The sequence below is a fragment of the Zootoca vivipara genome, chromosome 14, assembly GCF_963506605.1.
Source record: "Zootoca vivipara chromosome 14, rZooViv1.1, whole genome shotgun sequence".
NCBI classification, from domain to species: domain Eukaryota; kingdom Metazoa; phylum Chordata; class Lepidosauria; order Squamata; family Lacertidae; genus Zootoca; species Zootoca vivipara.
This window is the reverse complement of record NC_083289.1, coordinates 931,329-950,294: the sequence shown is the minus strand read 5'-3', so window position 1 is coordinate 950,294 and position 18,966 is coordinate 931,329. Positions and strand designations below refer to the sequence as shown.

General features: G+C 46.3%; 1 protein-coding gene across 2 annotated transcripts; it reads left to right on the top strand.

Moving 5' to 3' along the window:
• Positions 1 to 4,986: 4,986 nt before the first annotated feature.
• Positions 4,987 to 18,890, top strand: DNAJA4 (DnaJ heat shock protein family (Hsp40) member A4). Of its 2 annotated transcripts, XM_035137913.2 has the most exons (8): positions 4,987 to 5,024; positions 7,496 to 7,636; positions 8,335 to 8,515; positions 10,177 to 10,281; positions 13,299 to 13,526; positions 16,583 to 16,813; positions 17,531 to 17,631; positions 18,345 to 18,890. In XM_035137913.2, exons 2-8 carry the CDS (start codon positions 7,505 to 7,507, stop codon positions 18,558 to 18,560), a joined length of 1,194 nt encoding a protein of 397 aa, XP_034993804.1. In that variant the 5' UTR covers positions 4,987 to 5,024; positions 7,496 to 7,504; the 3' UTR covers positions 18,561 to 18,890. The 2 variants fall into 2 exon arrangements, with proteins under 2 accessions (XP_034993804.1, XP_034993805.2); XM_035137914.2 differs by lacking the exons at positions 4,987 to 5,024; positions 17,531 to 17,631 and having other exon boundaries at positions 5,983 to 7,636; positions 18,345 to 18,573.
• The last annotated feature ends 76 nt before the right edge of the window (positions 18,891 to 18,966 follow it).

Sequence of the window (18,966 nt, the reverse complement as noted above, 5' to 3'; positions counted from 1 at the left end):
GGTATTAGCCACCCCTCCCAATTTGGTGTCATCTGCAGACTTGCTCAGAATGCCCTCAAGCCCATCATCCAAGTCATTGATAAAGATGGTGAATAAGACTGGGCCCAAGACAGAACCCTGTGGCACCCCACTAGTCACTACTCTCCAGGATGAGGAGGAGCCATTGATTAGCACCCTTTGGGTTCAGTCAGTAAGCCAGTTACAAATCCACTGAATGGTAGCATTGTCTAGCCCGCATTTTACCAGCTTCTTTACAAGAATATCATGGGGCACCTTGTCAAAGGCCTTGTTGAAATCAAGATAGGCTATATACACAGCATTCCCTTCATCTACCAGGCTTGTAATTCTGTCAAAAAATGTCATCAGATTAGTCTGAGATGACCTATTTTTCAGAAACCCATGCTGAAGGTCAGCGGTTTGAATCCCCGTGATGGGGTGAGCTCCCGTTGCTCGGTCCCAGCTCCTGCCAACCTAGCAGTTTGAAAGCACCTCAAAGTGCAAGTAGATAAATACCTCCAGCGGGAAGGTAAACGGCGTTTCCATGTGCTGCTCTGGTTCGCCAGAAGCGGCTTTCTCATGCTGGCCACATGACCGGGAAGCTGTACGCCGCTCCCTCGGCCAATAATGCGAGATGAGCGCTGCAACCCGAGAGTCGGTCACGACTGGACCTAATGGTCAGGGGTCCCTTTACCTTTAAACGACCCAAAAAAGCACCTTACAGTATTTTTTCTATGCACTCTACATATATTAAAAGAGAAAGAAAAAGGGATGTGGAGGGAAGAGTGCAACCCTGTGCATGCTTTTCTGGGAGTTAGTCCCATTGAATTGAGTGGGACTTACTTCTGAGGGAACAGGCTTGACTTTAGGCCTGAAATCCTACACCCACTGCCCCAAGGGTATGTACCACTGACCTCAATGGGAAACACAGAGGAAACAAGCATAATTTTGCTTTAAGATTGCAAAGAACTGTGCACTTATTTGACAGTGAAGATCCACGTATGTGTTAGCTATGAATCTGTGTCCTAAAGTGCAAGGTTGTTTTTTTGTTTCCACAGATTGTCAGCAGGGATAGTGGTGCTGATCCAGATTGGGATGTGGAGGGTGGGTTCTAAAAGTTTCTGTAAAAAAAAGGTTTATGTGTGCTGTGTTCCCAAAATGGATCATGGGCAGGGGGACACACTTGCAATTTGCATTTGGGGAAAAGGTACTTTCATATCTCATCCTTTCTGAATGTTTTCCCCAATCTTCTGCATCATATCTAAAGAAAGGAACCTGAAATGGAGCCTAAAGAGGACAAGAAACCCAATGGGCAGCCCTTGGAGGACAAGGCGGCTAATGGGCGTCCGCCAGAGGACAAGGCATCCAGTGCTAATTCTGCAGAGAAGCAGCAAGTGGATGGACAAGCAACCGAGGACAAACAAGCTGATGGAAATGCAGTAAGACAACCTCCTTATATTCCAGGCATATTCCTTCCTTTAAATCAAAGTTATCCCAGATACTATTTTATAACATGTCTGCACACTTTCAGAAAACTACTTCTAAACTGACAGGTAATTCCAGCACAAAGCTCTCTAGATGTTTGATATGAATTGCATTTCACTCCCTCGCGGAAGCCCTTCCTCAATTTCAGATCTGTGCATTCTTGCTCTCTGCTTACTGGGCCAGTTTGAACAGACCTCTCTGCCAAGACAGGCTGCCTGTCACCCGGGCACACGGATCCTATCTCTAAGCTCACCACTGGAGAGCCCTGTGCAGATGTCATGGTAGGAATGCAATGTGGCTCTGAGATGGCTTCATCCCTGCAAGCATTTCTTTGGACTCAACAGAACCATCTACCCTCTACTACTCCCTCCCATGCATTGTTTGGGGGGTTCTCCTGACCCTCCAGAGCAGGCCTGGGGAAGACACATGGGACACATGGGAAGGGGGCAGGAATCATAGAATCATAGAGTTGGAAGAGACCACAAGGGTCATCCAGTCCAACCCCCTGCCAAGAGGGGGGAGTACCCTGTTGCATCAGTAGCAATCCTTGTGCTGGCTTCCACTAGCAGAATAAACATAGCCCAGTAGGTTGTATCCAGCAAAGTGTTACTCAGAGTAGACCCATTGAAATCAATGTACCTGAATTATTTTTATTTAGTTTATATTCCTCCCAAAGGAGCCTACAGTGGCAATTTTGAAATTAGTCATGTTCATTGATTTCAAGGGGTCTGCTCAGAGTACGACTGACTTTGGAGACATCCCAATATTTCTGAAGGAGTTGCACACATAACATTCATTCAGTCAGCCTCCCTCCCTCAACACACCGCTAATGCCCTGCAGATATTTGGAGTACAACCCCCATTTATTTATTTTAATTATTAAATTCATATACTGCCATCCAAAGATCACAGGGTTACAACATAAAACAGAAATTAAAAACTGTTGTTGTTGTTGGCATCCGTCTGTGTATTCACGGCTAACTGGAGAGTTACAGCGCCTGCTGTGGATGTAGAGACCGATGTGGGAGAGACAGGTTTGTTGCAGCTGGGGAAGAGGAAGGCTGCTGCAGATGCACCTTGGCGCTTCTCCCAGCGCCTTGGCGCTTCTCCCACCTTGGCACTCCTCCCAGCGCTCATTCCTCCTCTAGTCCCTGCTGTGGATACGCAGCCAGACCGATTGTCTCCAGGCACTGCGATCAAATCATAACGAAAAAGCAATTCCCCTCCATGCAAAAACATCTTAAAGGCTGCCATCAGCTCCAGCTGTTGTCCCAAAACATCTGAAGGGCACCAAGTTGAGGAAGGCTGGTCCTAACAATGCAATTTGTTTCCGGATTGTGTGTGGGATATCAGCCATGAGCTTTGGATTTACATGCAATTGGTGCTGCATGCACAAAACCTTTCCATTGGTTTTCATCCACTGATCTGACCCCTTCTGGTCAGGGCAGTTACCTTATTGCCCCATTGCCTTCTTGAGGTAGCTCAGAAGTGACAATCCTCACTCAGCCCTGAAAACTGGGAAGGTGCCCAGCATAATGCTCAAAAAAGCCTTCTGTGTTCAAGGAGGTCCAGCTTTAAACTGCAGACCTATGCTCTCACTTCTCCATCAAACTTGACGGGAATTACTTCTTGAGTAGGCCTGGGTCCGATTGCATTGTAAGGCTGCAGTCCTTTCTCAATGGGGCTTGCTTCTGAGTAAACACATCTATAATTGCATTGCAAAAGGAGGAGGAGTGATGTCTATTGCTGATTTGTAGTTTTGGCCACTGCTGCTGTCAAGGAAACCTTTATTTTGTATCATGGGTATTTTTAGTTTTATGATTCTGAAGTGTATGTATTCCACTCGGGGACCTTCAGATAAAGGGCAGATCATTAATACATTTAATCAACCCTTTTCAAGCTTCCTCAATCTTTGGCCTTGCTTAACTTCACAATACTTACTCCTAAGTAACTCTGTGCATGGGATGGGGATGTGTTTGTTTGTTTTTTAACTGTTTTACCTATTTATTTTTAATGGTCAGCTTCCTTGGATATCTCTTGTTGAGGGTAGAGAACAAATGTTTTAGTACATTTTAAAATATGAATGTTTGCTTGGAATTGCATCTCCTAGAGCTCAATGGGGTTGACTCTCGTCTCGAATTTTGTTTTAATTTGCTTATTTATTATGTTTGTTATTGTATCTGACCCTTTCTCCAAGGAGCTCCAGGTGGCCTACATGGTCCTCCCTTCCTGATTTTACCTTCACAACCACAGGACCGGATTAAGCTGAGAGGCAGAGAGTGACCCAAGCTCTCCGAGCAAGTATCATAGCCGAGTGGGGATTTGAATTTGGTTATCCGTGCAATCCTATATCTGCCCTATGTTGGGTGGTGAGAGTGTCAGGTGAGGACCTGGGAGAAACCCCCCACTCAGCTATGAAGTTCACTGGGTGACCTTGGGCTGCTTCTCAGCCTAGCCTACCTCACAGGTTTGTGGGGATTAAATGAGGAGGGGAGGACCATGGACTCCACCTGGAGCTCCAGGGAGAAAAAAGGGGCAACATAAATGCATTAAAATGAATAAACCAACAATATTTTTGGCCTGGCTTTCCAGATCCTTATCGTAGGGAGTGGGGGTGGGGTGACAGCTTTAGCAAGCAAGTGGGACAATTCCACCTATCAATCTTCCGATGTAATTATGACACCAGGTGATTGACACCTGCCAGAGGTTGCAGGTCAGCCACATGAGCCTAGGGCCCAGGTTGCAAGTGGCTATGCCTTGGGCCAGAAAAGGAGACTAATACATTTAATAAATAAATGGTAAGAAATAAGCAGGGCTGGCGATTCCCAGCTGTAGAGGGCAGTCTCATGCATGGAGCCTCGTGGGACCCAGACGTGCCTTGCCCGCGGCTCGCCCTCCCGACCCCACCAGGGCAGGTTCCCTCTCAAGTAAGTCCTACGCACGCGGGAGGCCATGGGGCTTCAGCTCCTCCCAAGCGCCCCCAGGAATCATGGATTGGTGGAGTCGGAAGGGACCATGAGGGTCATCGCCCACCCCCTGCAAGAGAAGTGTCGCCATTGAAATGGAGAAAAGGGCTTTGCAAGACACAAACGAATTACAGGACAGCTTTGTAAAACGAATTAATTAGAGCATCGATCGGCTCGGCGCTGCAACCGTCCTCTTTGATGGAGGCTGTGCACTGGGGCGCCCAGAAGCTTCGCGCGAAGCAACGAGAAGGAGATAGGATCCATATAAGGCAAGAGGCGGGGCCTCATGCTCCGCCCCTCTCTCGCGACCGGCGCTGGGCCGATTGCGGCGGCCGTAGCTTAGCAACTCCGCGCGACCGAGACGCCCTTTTCGTCCTCGTCTCCCCTCTGAATGGGCGCGGAAAGGAGGGGGCGGAGCCTCCGCCCTCTCAGCGCTCGCCGATTGGTTCCGCTAAGTTTGTCGAGGCTTTTGTCGTGACGTTGCGGCGGCGTAGTTCCAGAAAGTTCGCGGCGGTGCCTATAAAAGGTCGGAGCGCGCGAGGGAGAAGCGAGAGAAGAAAGGGCAGGCGAGGTTCAGGTGCGGGCGCTGAATTTAAAATGCGGGAGAAGGACGGGCAGAGGCGGACCCGGCTCCTGAGAAACGCTTTCAGACCTGCAAGTGGAGAAATGGGGTTGGGCTGGATGATCCTGGGGACCCCTTCCGACTCTGCGGTGCCAGCAAAGACACACGCTTGGCCAGCGGCCGGGGGGTGGGGTGGGGAAACGGTGTCCTTGGGAGGAGGGCCACCCGTCCGTTCCTCCGGGGCTGCAGCGAAGGGCTTTGGGAGGGCTCCTCCTCAGAGGGACTTCGTTCTTTGCTGGAAACGGAGAAGGAAGCTCATGCTGGGAGAGAGGGAAATGTAAACGATTTAAGCAAGGCATTTATTTGGGTTGGGGTGCCAATAGGCATAAACACTCTGTTTTTCGTTGTGAATAGTATTATAAAAATACAGATGGGAATTAGACTAATGTAAGTAGTCATTGGTGAATTAGTTCTAATGAAGAAACATGAATTGCATCAATAAGAACTTGTTATTGGCACAATACGATAATTTCCAATATGCATTTTGGAAATGTTGAGAGAGCATAGTGTTTCCGTTACATTTTTGAGTGCTCAGAGGGTTTTCAATAAGTTGCCTTGTAGTTGTTAACGCAAACACTGTAAGGTAGGTTATGCTGTTAAACTTGTATGGGACTGGGGTTAAAAGAGGACACTTGGAGCAGTCTTAGTATTGCCTTGCATTTATATCAGATATATATATTTATGACAATCCAGTGGACATATCAAGAGGTATGACCGTATCTATTAAGGCTGTTGTTCTCCATCTCCTAGAGATGGAGATAAAAACTTAAAAGTCTCCAGTTTGACTATCCCTGTAGCCGCCAGTTCATTCTTCCTCCCTCAGTCACCATTTGTCACATTAATATTGACCTACCTCACTGGATTGTCATAAATATATATATCTGATATAAATGCAAGGCAATACTAAGACTGCTCCAAGTGTCCTCTTTTAACCCCAGTCCCATACCAGTCTAATGTTCAAGGGGGCTTCATTTTTGTTACTGTGTCATAATTTATTTTAGCTTACAGCCTTGCTATTCTCTGTGCAAGCTAGGCCAGCATTGTCATCCACATTTGTGGGTTGAGTGAAGTGGCTGAAGCCGAGTGTCTTGTCTAAGGCCTTCTAGAAAACTCCAGGCTGAGACATGATCTGAAGAAGCTGCCTTGCGTCAAGTCAGACCATGGATCCATCTAGTGCAGCACATGGACTGGCATCAGTTTTCCAGGGTTTCAGGTGGCAGTCTTTCCTTAACACCAGCTGGAGATGCCCAGGGTTGGAGAATTAAGGACTCCGCAGGCAAAAACAAGTGCTCTGCCATTGAGCTAAAGGCCTTTTGGTTTCATAGCTCAGTGTCTTAGATCAGGCATCCCCAAGCTGCGGCCCTCCAGATGTTTTGGCCTACAACTCCCATGATCCCTAGCTACCGGGACCAGTGGTCAGGGATGATGGGTACAGTATTGTAGTCCAAAACATCTGGAGGGCCGAAGTTTGGGGATGCCTGTCTTAGATACTAGGCTACTCTTTAGGTAGTTTCTGTGTTTAGTGATGTGGGCCTTCTGTTGGATTTTTTCTGCTCTCCTAAGTTGATGGAAATTTGTTTTTCCATAGTTATTTAACCTATATTTAATAAACAAAACTTTAAAAATCTATGCTGTGTTGCTATTATGTTCTGTTATCAATGCCTGAAAAAAAATTCCAGTCCCTTCAAGTAGGTGAAATGAAATATGAGCAGGTCAAAAATGCCATTCTCTTGCATTAGATGAAGATGCTGAAATATTTTTAACGTGACTGAAAACGACATGCAAAATACATACTGTAGTCGCATATCAACAGCCAATATCCCTGTCAGTGGACTTCCCCTTCTCTGTTCCCCCCACCACCCTCAAACCTGCTGCAGAGTTTCTCCCACCATCCTAAGCAGAGTTTGGGGGAGCTGCAGGGAGGAGGAGTGGAAGGGTGAATCTGGTTGGACCAGAGGATATCTGTTCTGATAATTGCAGAAAGTAAGGGTTGTCTGGGACAATTTTTGTACTTGTTTAATGTGTTTGTTCAATTGTGTTCAGATTAATTCATTAACACATACATTTACATAATACAGTAGTTCTGAAGAAAGCATGTTTTGTGTTTAGACAATGAAATGTATGCAGAAAATAATGAAGCATTTACTTTCTGTGTGTAAGGAAAGGGCATACATCTTCTAAAATGGTTCTTGCCATTTGTATTTTTACAAGTTCTTCTATCTTAAACCCCACCTTAAAAGGGGAACTTTTGATTAATTGGCAGTACCCACTTCTGGTTTTTACCATATACAAAGATTTTTTAGTGCCTTCAAAACATTTGATGACAACCTGCATTCCAGGATGGGAAATTCTTTAGCAAAACGAGGGAAATTTGATGAAGAATTTGTGCTGTCTTCTGATTCCTTCTGTTTCTTTCATCCTCTCAGGCCGCTGCCATGGTGAAGGAAACGGGCTACTATGATACGCTGGGGGTGAAGCCAACTGCCACCTCGGATGAGATCAAGCGGGCCTACCGCAAGTTAGCCTTGAAGTTTCATCCGGACAAGAATCCCAGTGAGGGCGAGCGGGTATGGACTTCGGCTGGAGAGGGTGAAGTGGGGGTCTTAGGGAGGCAACTGCAGGTGGGCAACATTGGTCCAGTTGAGACACCAGCTAGGAGGCACATGTTTTATTTTTAAGTTCGTGAAAGCAAGTGGCTGGTCTTTTGCAGAAGGGAGTAAACCACTGCACTTAGTTATTGTAGTGGGGATGACCAATATTTGACAGTAGTCCTAAAACAGGTACTCTATGCACAGGAGTACAGTGGGTGTCTTATACAGAGTATCTACACACACACACACACACACTGTATTCTGGAGAGCCTTGCAATATAGATTACATTTTATCCATCAAAATGATTGGCATTTTGCTAGTAATTTTTTGGGTTCCATCTGAACCCAGGGATGGGAAGTCTTTGCAGGCAGTAGAGCATTTTCCTCAGTGAGTAATGCTGTAGATCTGTTTAATTTTCTGTGGCATACTGTGAATGGTGCTTTTGCTAGTAACTGGTAATTTTCTTTACAGCATTTATTTTGGCCTGGCTTTTTCTTATATTAGCCACTGCAGGGAAAAAGACTCTAAAATAGGTAGACCACTGCTTTTGCTGGGCATATATTTACTGAATAGTCTCTTAATGGATGTTCAGTAGTTTTCTTAATCACTTGTATGAAACTTAAATATTGTTGTCTTCTAGCCAGCTGTTTAGAGGGTCTCTTTCTCTTCTTAGTTTAAACTCATATCCCAGGCTTATGAAGTTCTGTCAGACCCAAAGAAAAGAGACCTCTATGACCAGGGTGGGGAGCAAGCTATTAAAGAAGGAGGCCTAAGTGGCGGCAATTTCTCTTCACCCATGGACATCTTTGACATGTTCTTTGGTGGTGGAGGCAGAATGAATAGAGAAAGAAGAGGTATGCATGTGTGTTTTAAATACTGCATCAGTTAAATTCTAGTGTTTGAGACCAAAATGTAGAATGCTACTGTAGTATTGTGTTCAAAGCGTACGGTAAAATACTTAAATTGGTTCTCGAATGTACCATAATCTCTGGAAGTCTGTTCAACTTCCAAAACATTCAAAAACCAAGGCTCTGCTTCCGATTGGCACAGGCGCCCTGGAAACAATAGCCGACAGCTGCATCGGCTGTTCGGCTTCCGGAAAAAAACATTCGGAAACCGGAACACTTACTTCTGGGCTTTTGGCATTTGGGAGCTGAAATGTTTGAGTACCTAGGCGTTGGAGAACCAAGGTTCCACTGTAGTTACCAATGGGAACTGCAACTGAAGGTTTCATTCATGAGGCAGCTCTCTCGGCCTTACTGTAAGGCAAAGCTACTATTATTAATGGTTGACTTTTGTTGGCCCTGTTGCACCTGTTCTTTCCATTCTGGGAATATCATGGCAACAATATCTTACTTAGCATTACTGCAGCAATGGCAGTGTGGTCTATCTGAAGCACTGTAACTTCAGGTTATTTTTGGTAATGCTTAGATTCAGGTGGTAGACCTCGGAACCAAATACCGTGGTACCTCGACAACCGAACAATTCGACTTCCGAAGGGTTCGACTTCTGAAGTCGACAACCCCAGAAGTCTTTTTGCCGTGCATGTGCAAAGCGGCGCGCACGGTCGGCACATGTGCAGAATCACCGCTTCAGCAACCAAAGACCTCGACTTATGAAGACTGCAGCGGAACGGATTGTCTTCGTAAGTCGAGGTACCACTGTACAGTGATATCTCTGGTTAAGAACTTAATTCATTCTGGATGTCCGTTCTTAACCTGAAACCGTTCTTAACCTGGGACACCACTTTAGCAAATGGGGCCTCCTGCTGCCACCGCCACACAATTTCTGTTCTCATCCTGAAGCAAAGTGCTTAACCCGAGCTACTATTTCTGGATTAGCGGAGTCTGTAACCTGAAGCGCCTGTAACCCGAGGTACCACTGTAATTGGGATGGGGGGTTGAACAAAAAAAATGCAAAACCCAAACCACGGTAGTTTAGTCAGTTCTTTTGTTTCATATCCATGAAACATACTAATTTTGAGAGTTGGTGGGTTTCCCCTTGGGTTTTTTTGGAGGGGAGATTTCGTTCTGCACTTAGAATAGTGTTTGGAATTTCAGGGCTATAACTATTAATACAGTGCATTTGAAAACTGGTTGGTTTAGGGATATTTATTTCAGCACTGCCTGGTAGTGTCTAAACAAGGAAGTGGATAGAGGTAAGTTGACCAGAGGACCAACTACATTCTGGTCAATAGCCTAAGCTGGTAAAAGAGCTCCACACGCTCAAGGAAGCAGGGCTGGGCCACTGACCCCACCCTGACCCTCTGTGCATTGGGGTAGCCAGTTGGCTTCCCTGTCAGACATGTGCTCAAAAGTGCAGAGGGCAGGTGGTCTCCTGCTCCCTTTCACCATGTAGAGCCCCACTAAGGGGGCTACAGTTACGCTTCAAAATATGCATTCTGTGAGAAGTGCCATGCCACCCTCTGGCAAGTGTAAATGTGCAGGGCTTGTCAACAGTTCTAAGATGAAGTTTCCAAACAGCCTTGGTCACTGTTGTGTTCATTTTCATTAAGGAAAGAACGTTGTCCATCAGTTGAGTATATCCCTTGAAGACTTGTACAATGGAGCCACAAGAAAGCTGGCGCTTCAGAAGAATGTAATTTGTGATAAGTGCAAAGGTAATGACTCAGTGAACTTGAATATAGAAGTTGGGCTGTGCCCAAAAAGTGTTCTAAAGGCCACTCCTGTAACCTCTAGCGGAAATGCTGAACATTATATGCGGGGATATTTGAAGGCACCAGCTGTCTTGAATACATTAAAGTCAGACACAGAAGCATTTTGTGGGTGTGATTACTCAGGAAGTACTTGCAGTGCTCACCAAACCATTCTTAAATCTAAAATCAAGAATGTGCCGTTCACGTTCTTTCAAATTCACAAACCTTTATTGACATATACACAAGATTCCAGTATGGTTAAGTATGATAAAATCACTCATCAGAAACTTGCATCTAACACTTAAGTTAATGTTGTATAACCATTCATGAATCCTCATTGCATGGTGCAGAAACCTGGCTACTATCTCCATCTTATCCCCATCCTGAGTACACATAAAGAAGGCTACATTAAATGCATCTGAATACCACTCTACTAACAACCAACCGATTATGCACAGCGGATTCTATTTGTGTCTGTCCACAGAGGCATAGTCTTTCTACAAGTGGTATTTTCTGGAATTTCCCTTTTCTTGATCTTAAAGGAGCATTTGACTCTATCCCTAGAAATCACTTTTGGGACAAACTTCTGAGAACGGGAATGGATAAAAGTATACTTTACCTACCATAATTAGAAAACTCTTATTCTTCTACAAGCTGCCAAGTTAAATTCACTCCCCAAGGGAACGTAAGATTCAAAATCTCAATCCACAAAGGGGTGAAACCGGTAAACTTTTTGTTTCAGACTTATTTGCCTCTGAAACAGGCAACTGCTTGTTTTCTTAATAGCAGCCATTCTTTAATGACAAAACCATTATTGCTATATTAAAAAATGAGCCCTTAGTAAAAGTTGCCATGATCCTCTTTAAAAATTTGTTTATCTCTGATCCATGACACAGGTCAGTTGTGGATTGATAAGTGTACAGTGGTGCCTCGCTTAACGAATGCCCTGTAAGACGAATTTGTCGCTAGACGAATGGATTTTGCGATCGGAAGTTGCCTCGTAAGACGACGAGGTTTTCTATGGCTGCCGCTTCATCTTGCGAAGCGTGGCCATAGAAAAATGAACTTCCGACAGCAAAGTCTGACGTGTAGTGAGAAATTCCCAGCGCTTTTTGCCGCCTGCCTTCCCCTTGGCTTAGGGAAGGCAGGCGGCAAAACGCCCCCACACCGCCGCACTTTGGCCCCATCCCCCGGAGCCGAAGCGCGGCGGTGCAGGGGCTTTTCGCTTTCACACTGCGCCACTTCTGCTCCAGGGGACGGAGCCGAAGCGCGGCAGTGCGAAAGCCCCCACACAGCCGCGGGCTTTTTGCCGCCTGCCTACCCCTTGGCTTGGGGAAGGCAGGCGGCAAAAAGCCCCCGCACCGCCGTAGCTCAGCTCTGTCGGGCGGGGGGAGGGAGAAGCGAAGGACCAATCCGATCCTCCGCTTCTCCCTCCGCCCGCCCGACAGAGCCAAATGCCTCAAGCCCCGTACGATCCCCCGATGTGTCGGGCAGGATGGGGGGGAAGCGCAGGAAAGATTCTGCATTTCCCCCCCATCCCGCCTGTCACACAGCGGGGGATCGTACAGGGCCCCTTAGGATCCCCACTGTGTGACAGGCAGGATGGGGAAGCGCAGGATCTTTCTTGCACTTCCCCCCCCCCATCCCGCCCGACACATCGGGGATTGGCGGGCGCTGCTTGGGGAAAGCAGGCAGGCCTGCTTCCCGAGCTGAAGCGCCCGGGGGGGCGGAGCCGAATTGCGGCGTGGGGGGGGGTCACCGTTTGCCTTCCCCGAGCTAAGGGGGAGGGAAACGGCGAAAAGACCCCGCTGCGGACTGGCTTGGTGGTGGCGGGAAGAAGGGGAGGAATTCCTCCCCTTCTTCCCGCCACCGCCAAGCCAGTCCCGAGCCGAATTGCGGCGTGGCGGGGACTTTTCGCCGTTTGCCTCCCCCTTAGCTCAGGGAAGGCAAACGGCGAAAAGACCCCCCCCCCCCCCCGCGCGCCACAATTCGGCTCTGTCCCCCGGGCGCTTAAGCTCGGGGTAGCAGGCAGGCAGATGGCAACAGCCCGGGAAGCTGCGGGCTGTTGCCGTCTCCCTGCCTGCTTCCCCGAGCTATAGCGCATCGGGGGACAGAGCCAAAGATCGGCGGGCGTTGTTTTCCGGGGTTGACAAGCCCCGCAAGCAGCGCCCACCGATCTTCGTGTGACAGGTGGGGGCGGGGGAAAGGTGGAGGAACGATCCTTCGCTTTCACCCCACTCCCGTCACACAACACAGATCCGAAGATTGGTGGGCGCTGTTTGCCGGGGTTGACAAGCCCCGCAAACAGCGCCCGCTGATCTTCGTGTGACAGGTGGTGGGGAAGGCAGGCAGGCAAGAGAGCAAGCGCCTGCCTGCCTGCCTTCCCCGCCCCCAGTCCCCCGGAGCCCATAGGAACGCATTGATTAAGTTTCAATGCATTCCTATGGGAAACCGGGACTCGCTAGATGAAGAATTCGTTACACGAATTGACCCGTGGAACGAATTAATTTCGTCTAGGGAGGCACAACTGTATATCCCATAAATTGTGAACTGATAGGATTCCAACTGATCTCCACTTCTCAAGGCTATTGTCAAATATTTGGCAGTCTTATGAAAAGTCATGAGAAGTGAACAGACACTCTTTGAACAAAGAGTGCACTGGAAACTATTGAGGAGTCTAGTAATGTTTGTGGACTTAATCAAATAGCTTCCTTGCTGAATTGTCCAAACTGTACATAAATATGCTTAGACCTGTTCATTATTTTGAATAATTATGCCAGACCCAGGGAGACGACGAGCTCACAGGGAGTAGTAATGTTTGGCACTGAATTGGTAGTTAAGATGTAGTCAAAGCCCTGTTCGCTTGGCGTGGTCTGGTGTGAGAGCTAGACATGCATGTTGAGATTGGTAACGGGACCTCGGTGAGCCGCTGTCTGCCATCAGAGAGTTACACTGTGTGTGCATATGTCTTTCCTTCCAAGGCCTCGGTGGAAAGAAAGGTGCTGTGGAAAAGTGTCCTACCTGCAAAGGGAGAGGAGTGCAGGTGCTTGTTCAGCAGATTGCGCCTGGAATGGTGCAGCAAATCCAGACTGTCTGTCCAGACTGTAAAGGCCAAGGGGAACGAATAAATCCCAAAGACAGATGCACCACCTGCAATGGCAACAAGGTGGTTAGAGAGAAAAAAATAATAGAAATACACATTGACAAAGGTAAGGATTTCATCACACCCAACCTTCCCAGGCAGCCAGCTACCCAAATTGGCAGCCCATGAGGGAATATCTCTCTGCTCATCCCCTGATGCCTGGCCCTCCTGCACATGCCCATTGCTTCCTTTTTAAAGCACAACATTCATGGCAAGGCTTCACTGCCACCAGGCACTAAGGTATCCTAGTCATCCTCGAGGACTAGAACTTCATTGCTCAAGTAACTACATAGTGGGGAAAGGAAGACTGAGACACATAGGCATGCAATAATTTTTATCTTTGCCCCATAGGGAACCCACAGCAAATTAAAATAACTCATAAAAAGTATCTCAAATATTAGAGATAGAATCATAGAGTTGGAAGAGACCACAAGGGCCATCCAGTCCAACCCCCTGCCAAGCAGGAAACACCATCAAAGCATTCCTGACAGATGGCTGTCAAGCCTCTGCTTAAAGACCTCCAAAGAAGGAGACTCCACCACACTCCTTGGCAGCAAATTCCACTGCCGAACAGCTCTTACTGTCAGGAAGTTCTTCCTAATGTTTAGGTGGAATTTTCTTTCTTGTAGTTTGAATCCGTTGCTCCGTGTCCGCTTCTCTGGAGCAGCAGAAAACAACCTTTCTCCCTCCTCTATATGACATCCTTTAATATATTTGAACATGGCTATCATATCACCCCTTAACCTTCTCTTCTCCAGGCTAAACATACCCAGCTCCCTAAGCCGTTCCTCATAAGGCATCGTTTCCAGGCCTTTGACCATTTTGGTTGCCCTCTTCTGGACACGTTCCAGCTTATCAGTATCCTTCTTGAACTGTGGTGCCCAGAACTGGACACAGTACTCCAGGTGAGGTCTGACCAGAGCAGAATACAGTGGTACTATTACTTCCCTTGATCTAGATGCTATACTCCTATTGATGCAGCCCAGAATTGCATTGGCTTTTTTAGCTGCTGCATCACACTGCTGACTCATGTCAAGTTTGTGGTCTACCAAGACTCCTAGATCCTTTTCACATGTACTGCTCTCAAGCCAGGTGTCTCCCATCCTGTATTTGTGCCTTTCATTTTTTTTGCCCAAGTGTAGTACTTTACATTTCTCCTTGTTAAAATTCATCTTGTTTGCTTTGGCCCAGTTGTCTAATCTGTTAAGGTCATTTTGAAGTGTGATCCTGTCCTCTGGGGTGTTAGCCACCCCTCCCAATTTGGTGTCATCTGCAAACTTGCTCAGGATGCCCTCAAGCCCATCATCCAAGTCATTGATAAAGATGTTGAACAAGACTGGGCCCAAGACAGAACCCTGTGGCACCCCACTAGTCACTACTCTCCAGGATGAGGAGGAGCCATTGATGAGCACCCTTTGGGTTCGGTCAGTAAGCCAGTTACAAATCCACTGAATGGTAGCATTGTCTAGCCCACATTTTACCAGCTTCTTTACAAGAATATCATGGGGCACCTTGTCAAAGGCCTTGCTGAAATCAAGATAGGCTACATCCACAGCGTTCCCTTCATCTACCAGGCTTGTAATTCTGTCAAAAAATGAGATCAGATTAGTCTGACATGACTTATTTTTCAGGAACCCATGCTGACTTTTAGTGATCACAGAGTTTCTTTCTAGGTGCTCACAGACTGTTTGCTTAATGATCTGCTCTAGAATCTTTCCTGGTATTGATGTCAGGCTGACTGGGCGGTAATTGTTTGGGTCCTCTCTTTCCCCCTTTTTGAAAATAGGGACAACATTTGCCCTCCTCCAGTCTGCTGGAACTTCGCCTGTTCTCCAGGAATTTTCAAAGATTATTGCCAGTGGTTCTGAAATCACCTCTGCCAGTTCTTTTAATACTCTTGGATGTAGTTCATCTGGCCCTGGAGACTTGAATACATCTAAACTAGCCAAGTATTCTTGTACTACCTCCTTACTTATTCTGGGCTGTGTTTCCCCTGCTGAATCATCTGCTCCATATTCTTCAGGTCGGGCGTTTTCTTTCTTGGAGAAGACTGAGGCAAAGAAGGCATTGAGGAGTTCTGCCCTTTCTCTGTCCCCTGTTTTGATCCCTTTCAGTTGTTTCAAAAGGCAGCAGTAGCATGGCACTAAGAGATGGATGGATTTCCCCTATTCCTCCCACGTTTTGAAGCTTTGCTGTGCTTTGTTGCTTAAGTTGCAACTTAACTAGGATAATTTATCCCAGTTCAAAAGCATATCAAAGTGCAAGTAGATAAATAGGTATTGCTCCGGCGGGAAGGTAAATGGCGTTTCTGTGCGCTGCTCTGGTTTGCCAGAAGTGGCTTTGTCATGCTGGCCACATAGAATCATAGAGTTGGAAGAGACCACAAGGGCCATCCAGTCCAACCCCCTGCCAAGCAGGAAACACCATCAAAGCATTCCTGACATATGCCTGTCAAGCCTCTGCTTAAAGACCTCCAAAGAAAGAGACTCCACCACACTTCTTGGCAGCAAATTCCACTGTCGAACAGCTCTTACTGTCAGGAAGTTCTTCCTAATGCTTAGGTGGAATCTTCTTTCTTGTAGTTTGAATCCATTGCTCCGTGTCCGCTTCTCTGGAGCAGCAGAAAACAACCTTTCACCCTCCTCTATATGACATCCTTTTATATATTTGAACATGGCTATCATATCACCCCTTAACATGACCTGGAAGCTGTACGCTGGCTCCCTCGGCCAATAAAGCGAGATGAGTGCCGCAACCCCAGTTGGTCACGACTGGGCACACACATTTATAAAGACACTGCAGAGTAAGCAGTCTTCGTGCAATCATACTTAACATTGCTTTGTGATTGCTAGGATTGTAGTGGTTTTTATCAATATGTATGATTTGTTATAAGGGAAAAGAAGCAAAAGGACAAGGCTGTTGAAACTCTTGGTCATAAATTTAGAAAGAAGCATTCCTAATCAGTTTTACTTAGGAAATAAGGCCACATAATTTGCAACTCTTGGAAGTATTCCTAACTTCCCATAGGCTAAAAGTTACAGGACGTCCATTAATCAGGTTGCTGGCACTGTTTTGGCAAATCTTCTGAATCTGATCTCTTTGATAGTATGTGTTGCTTCATAGGTATGAAAGATGGTCAGAAGATAGTATTTCACGGAGAAGGTGACCAGGAACCTGATTTGGAGCCTGGAGATGTCATCATTGTGCTAGATCAGAAAGACCACCCAGTGTTTCAGAGAAGAGGCAATGACTTAATTATGAAAATGAAAATTCAGCTCACGGAAGCCTTGTGTGGCTTCAAAAAGACAATTGATACCTTGGATGACAGAGTCCTTGTAATAACTTCCAAAGCAGGTAAGGGTTGCATCTACCTTGTTAAAGAAAAAAAATGCTTAGGAAATGGTATTTAATTAGCAGCTTGCATGTTTCCATTAAGATACTGATTTTAATGAGTTTCTGCTGCAAACCAGTTTAGATCACCCACTGGAGCTGATTGGAGACAGAGGATGGACAAAAAGATGAGCTGGTTTCCCTGGGAGATGTGAGGCCCACAAACAGAGATGGCTTTAAAAGGGAACCCATTGCAGGGAACAACAGTGGAAAGGGGCTATAGCTCCTCACGTTTGAGCTTTCCAGATATCCGATTGGCTATGTGGAAGTGGAATGCTGAACTATGCAGACCCTTTAGCCCAAAGGGGCAAATTATCTCCCCCACCCACCTTGAGCAAAGTTGGACAGGAGAGCAATCACTCACCTGTCAGTTATCTGATGTCACAACGACATCATGCACTTTTTTGTCCAGATTGTCAGAAGCCCTTTTCAAAATGTTATTCTGTGCAGAGCTTTGAAAGTCTTTGCAGGCTGCCAACACCCTTTGAGCTGAGCCAGAACCTACCTAATTAGGCCAGTGGACCTCCGGTTCCTCACCACTGAGACAGAGATCCTTGGTGTGATCCAGTAGGGTTTCATGTATCATTTTGCTGTCGGGAACCTCTCTGCAAGGAAAAGTGGGTTTCGGAAAGCTAACAAACTGCCCTCCTACTTAAGTGTGTGTAATCACTATTGAAACAGGTGAAGTGATAAAGCATGGAGATGTCAAATGCATCATAAATGAGGGAATGCCAATTTACAAGTCACCATTGGAAAAAGGTTCCCTAATAATTCAGTTCTTGGTAAGTAAGCTGGTTGCTTTTCAACAATTGTTTGAATCTATCTACCTACAAGCTGGATGAACTGCATTCCAACCGAACGGGCAGTTGTAAAGTCAGCAACATGGGCTGCGCCCTGTAGGTGCCACATAAGCAGCAAAGCGTTCTTGAAACATTAGGCACCTCAACTGTCCCTTCCTGCTTCCGGGTTTGTGCACACGAAGCAGAGATTTGTAAAAATGGGAGGGATGTGCCAAAATGTGTTCTTCAGAGGTGGCGTAGGGAGGTGCACAAAGGAATTCCCTCCCCAGCCATGTTCATGGTTCAGTGTCAGATGAGCATCACCCTGTTTTCTTGTTTTAATGGCATCTGGGATCCTTTGAATAGCTTTTTAGCAAAGTTTTCACCTACTAGCTCTGCGATTTAATCTGCTCTTATTTTGGAATTGCTGGCTTGTTTTATATTGTATGCTATCTTGAGAAAGCCAAGCTGTGTGTCAGCTTGGTAGAAAGCAACTGAGGGATAAAAGGAGGGAGGGGGTGCTAGATTTTGCCTGACCCCCCCACACAGCAGATTGCCTACCCTGCTATCTATGCAAGACAGTGGCAAGAATTCCCGGTGGCAGTTAACAAAATCAGCCTCAAGGTATTTGCTTGTGTTCAAGGAGCTGCTGTTCAAAATGCTGGATGTGAGCATAGCTCCACACTAGTTACATTAATGCTGCCTTTTTATCATAGGTTGCATTCCCAGAGCATCAGTGGATTTCCAAGGAACGGCTACCCTTGTTAGAAGCTCTGCTTCCTCCACGAGAAGAAGTAATGATTTCAGAAGACATGGATCAAGTTGATCTTGTTGAATTTGATCCAAGAGAGCGAGCTTTCCGTAATCATGGGGAAGCCTATGAGGAGGATGATGAAGGTCCTAGAACTGGTGTGCAGTGTCAGACATCTTGAACTGGAGGTGTAAATTGACAGATTCAGAAATTGGCTTATGAAGCCACTTGTCATGTTCAGCACAGAGATGCTGAGTATCATTTTTGTAACTATATATTTAAGCGTTCATGCTAAAACAAAAACAAAAAAACAACCTCTGTAACAAAACTTGAGTATACTGCAACTTGGTTGAATAAGCACTTCCAGTTTCTCTAAAGATCCCTAATGTAGAAATAACTTTCAGAGCACTATTTACATAAAAGCTATAGTGTTTCAGCTTAATGGGCTGTTCTCTAAACCTATTGTGCTGTAAAACTGAAGTATTGCTTCAAATAAAACAGAACCATTCTCTATGGTGTGTGAGGACTCATAACCAAGAGGGCAACTCTCACCCCATCCCTCTGGAATGGGAACAACAGAAATTCAG

What these genes read in the sequence shown, in the direction of transcription:
- DNAJA4 (XM_035137913.2), top strand. Translation starts at nt 7,505, where the DNA reads ATGGTGAAGGAAACGGGCTACTATGATACGCTGGGGGTGAAGCCAACT. An exon ending in ATCCCAGTGAGGGCGAGCGG is followed by an intron (nt 7,637 to 8,334) that starts GTATGGACTTCG and finishes TTCTCTTCTTAG; the next exon opens with TTTAAACTCATATCCCAGGC. An exon ending in AATGAATAGAGAAAGAAGAG is followed by an intron (nt 8,516 to 10,176) that starts GTATGCATGTGT and finishes ATTTTCATTAAG; the next exon opens with GAAAGAACGTTGTCCATCAG.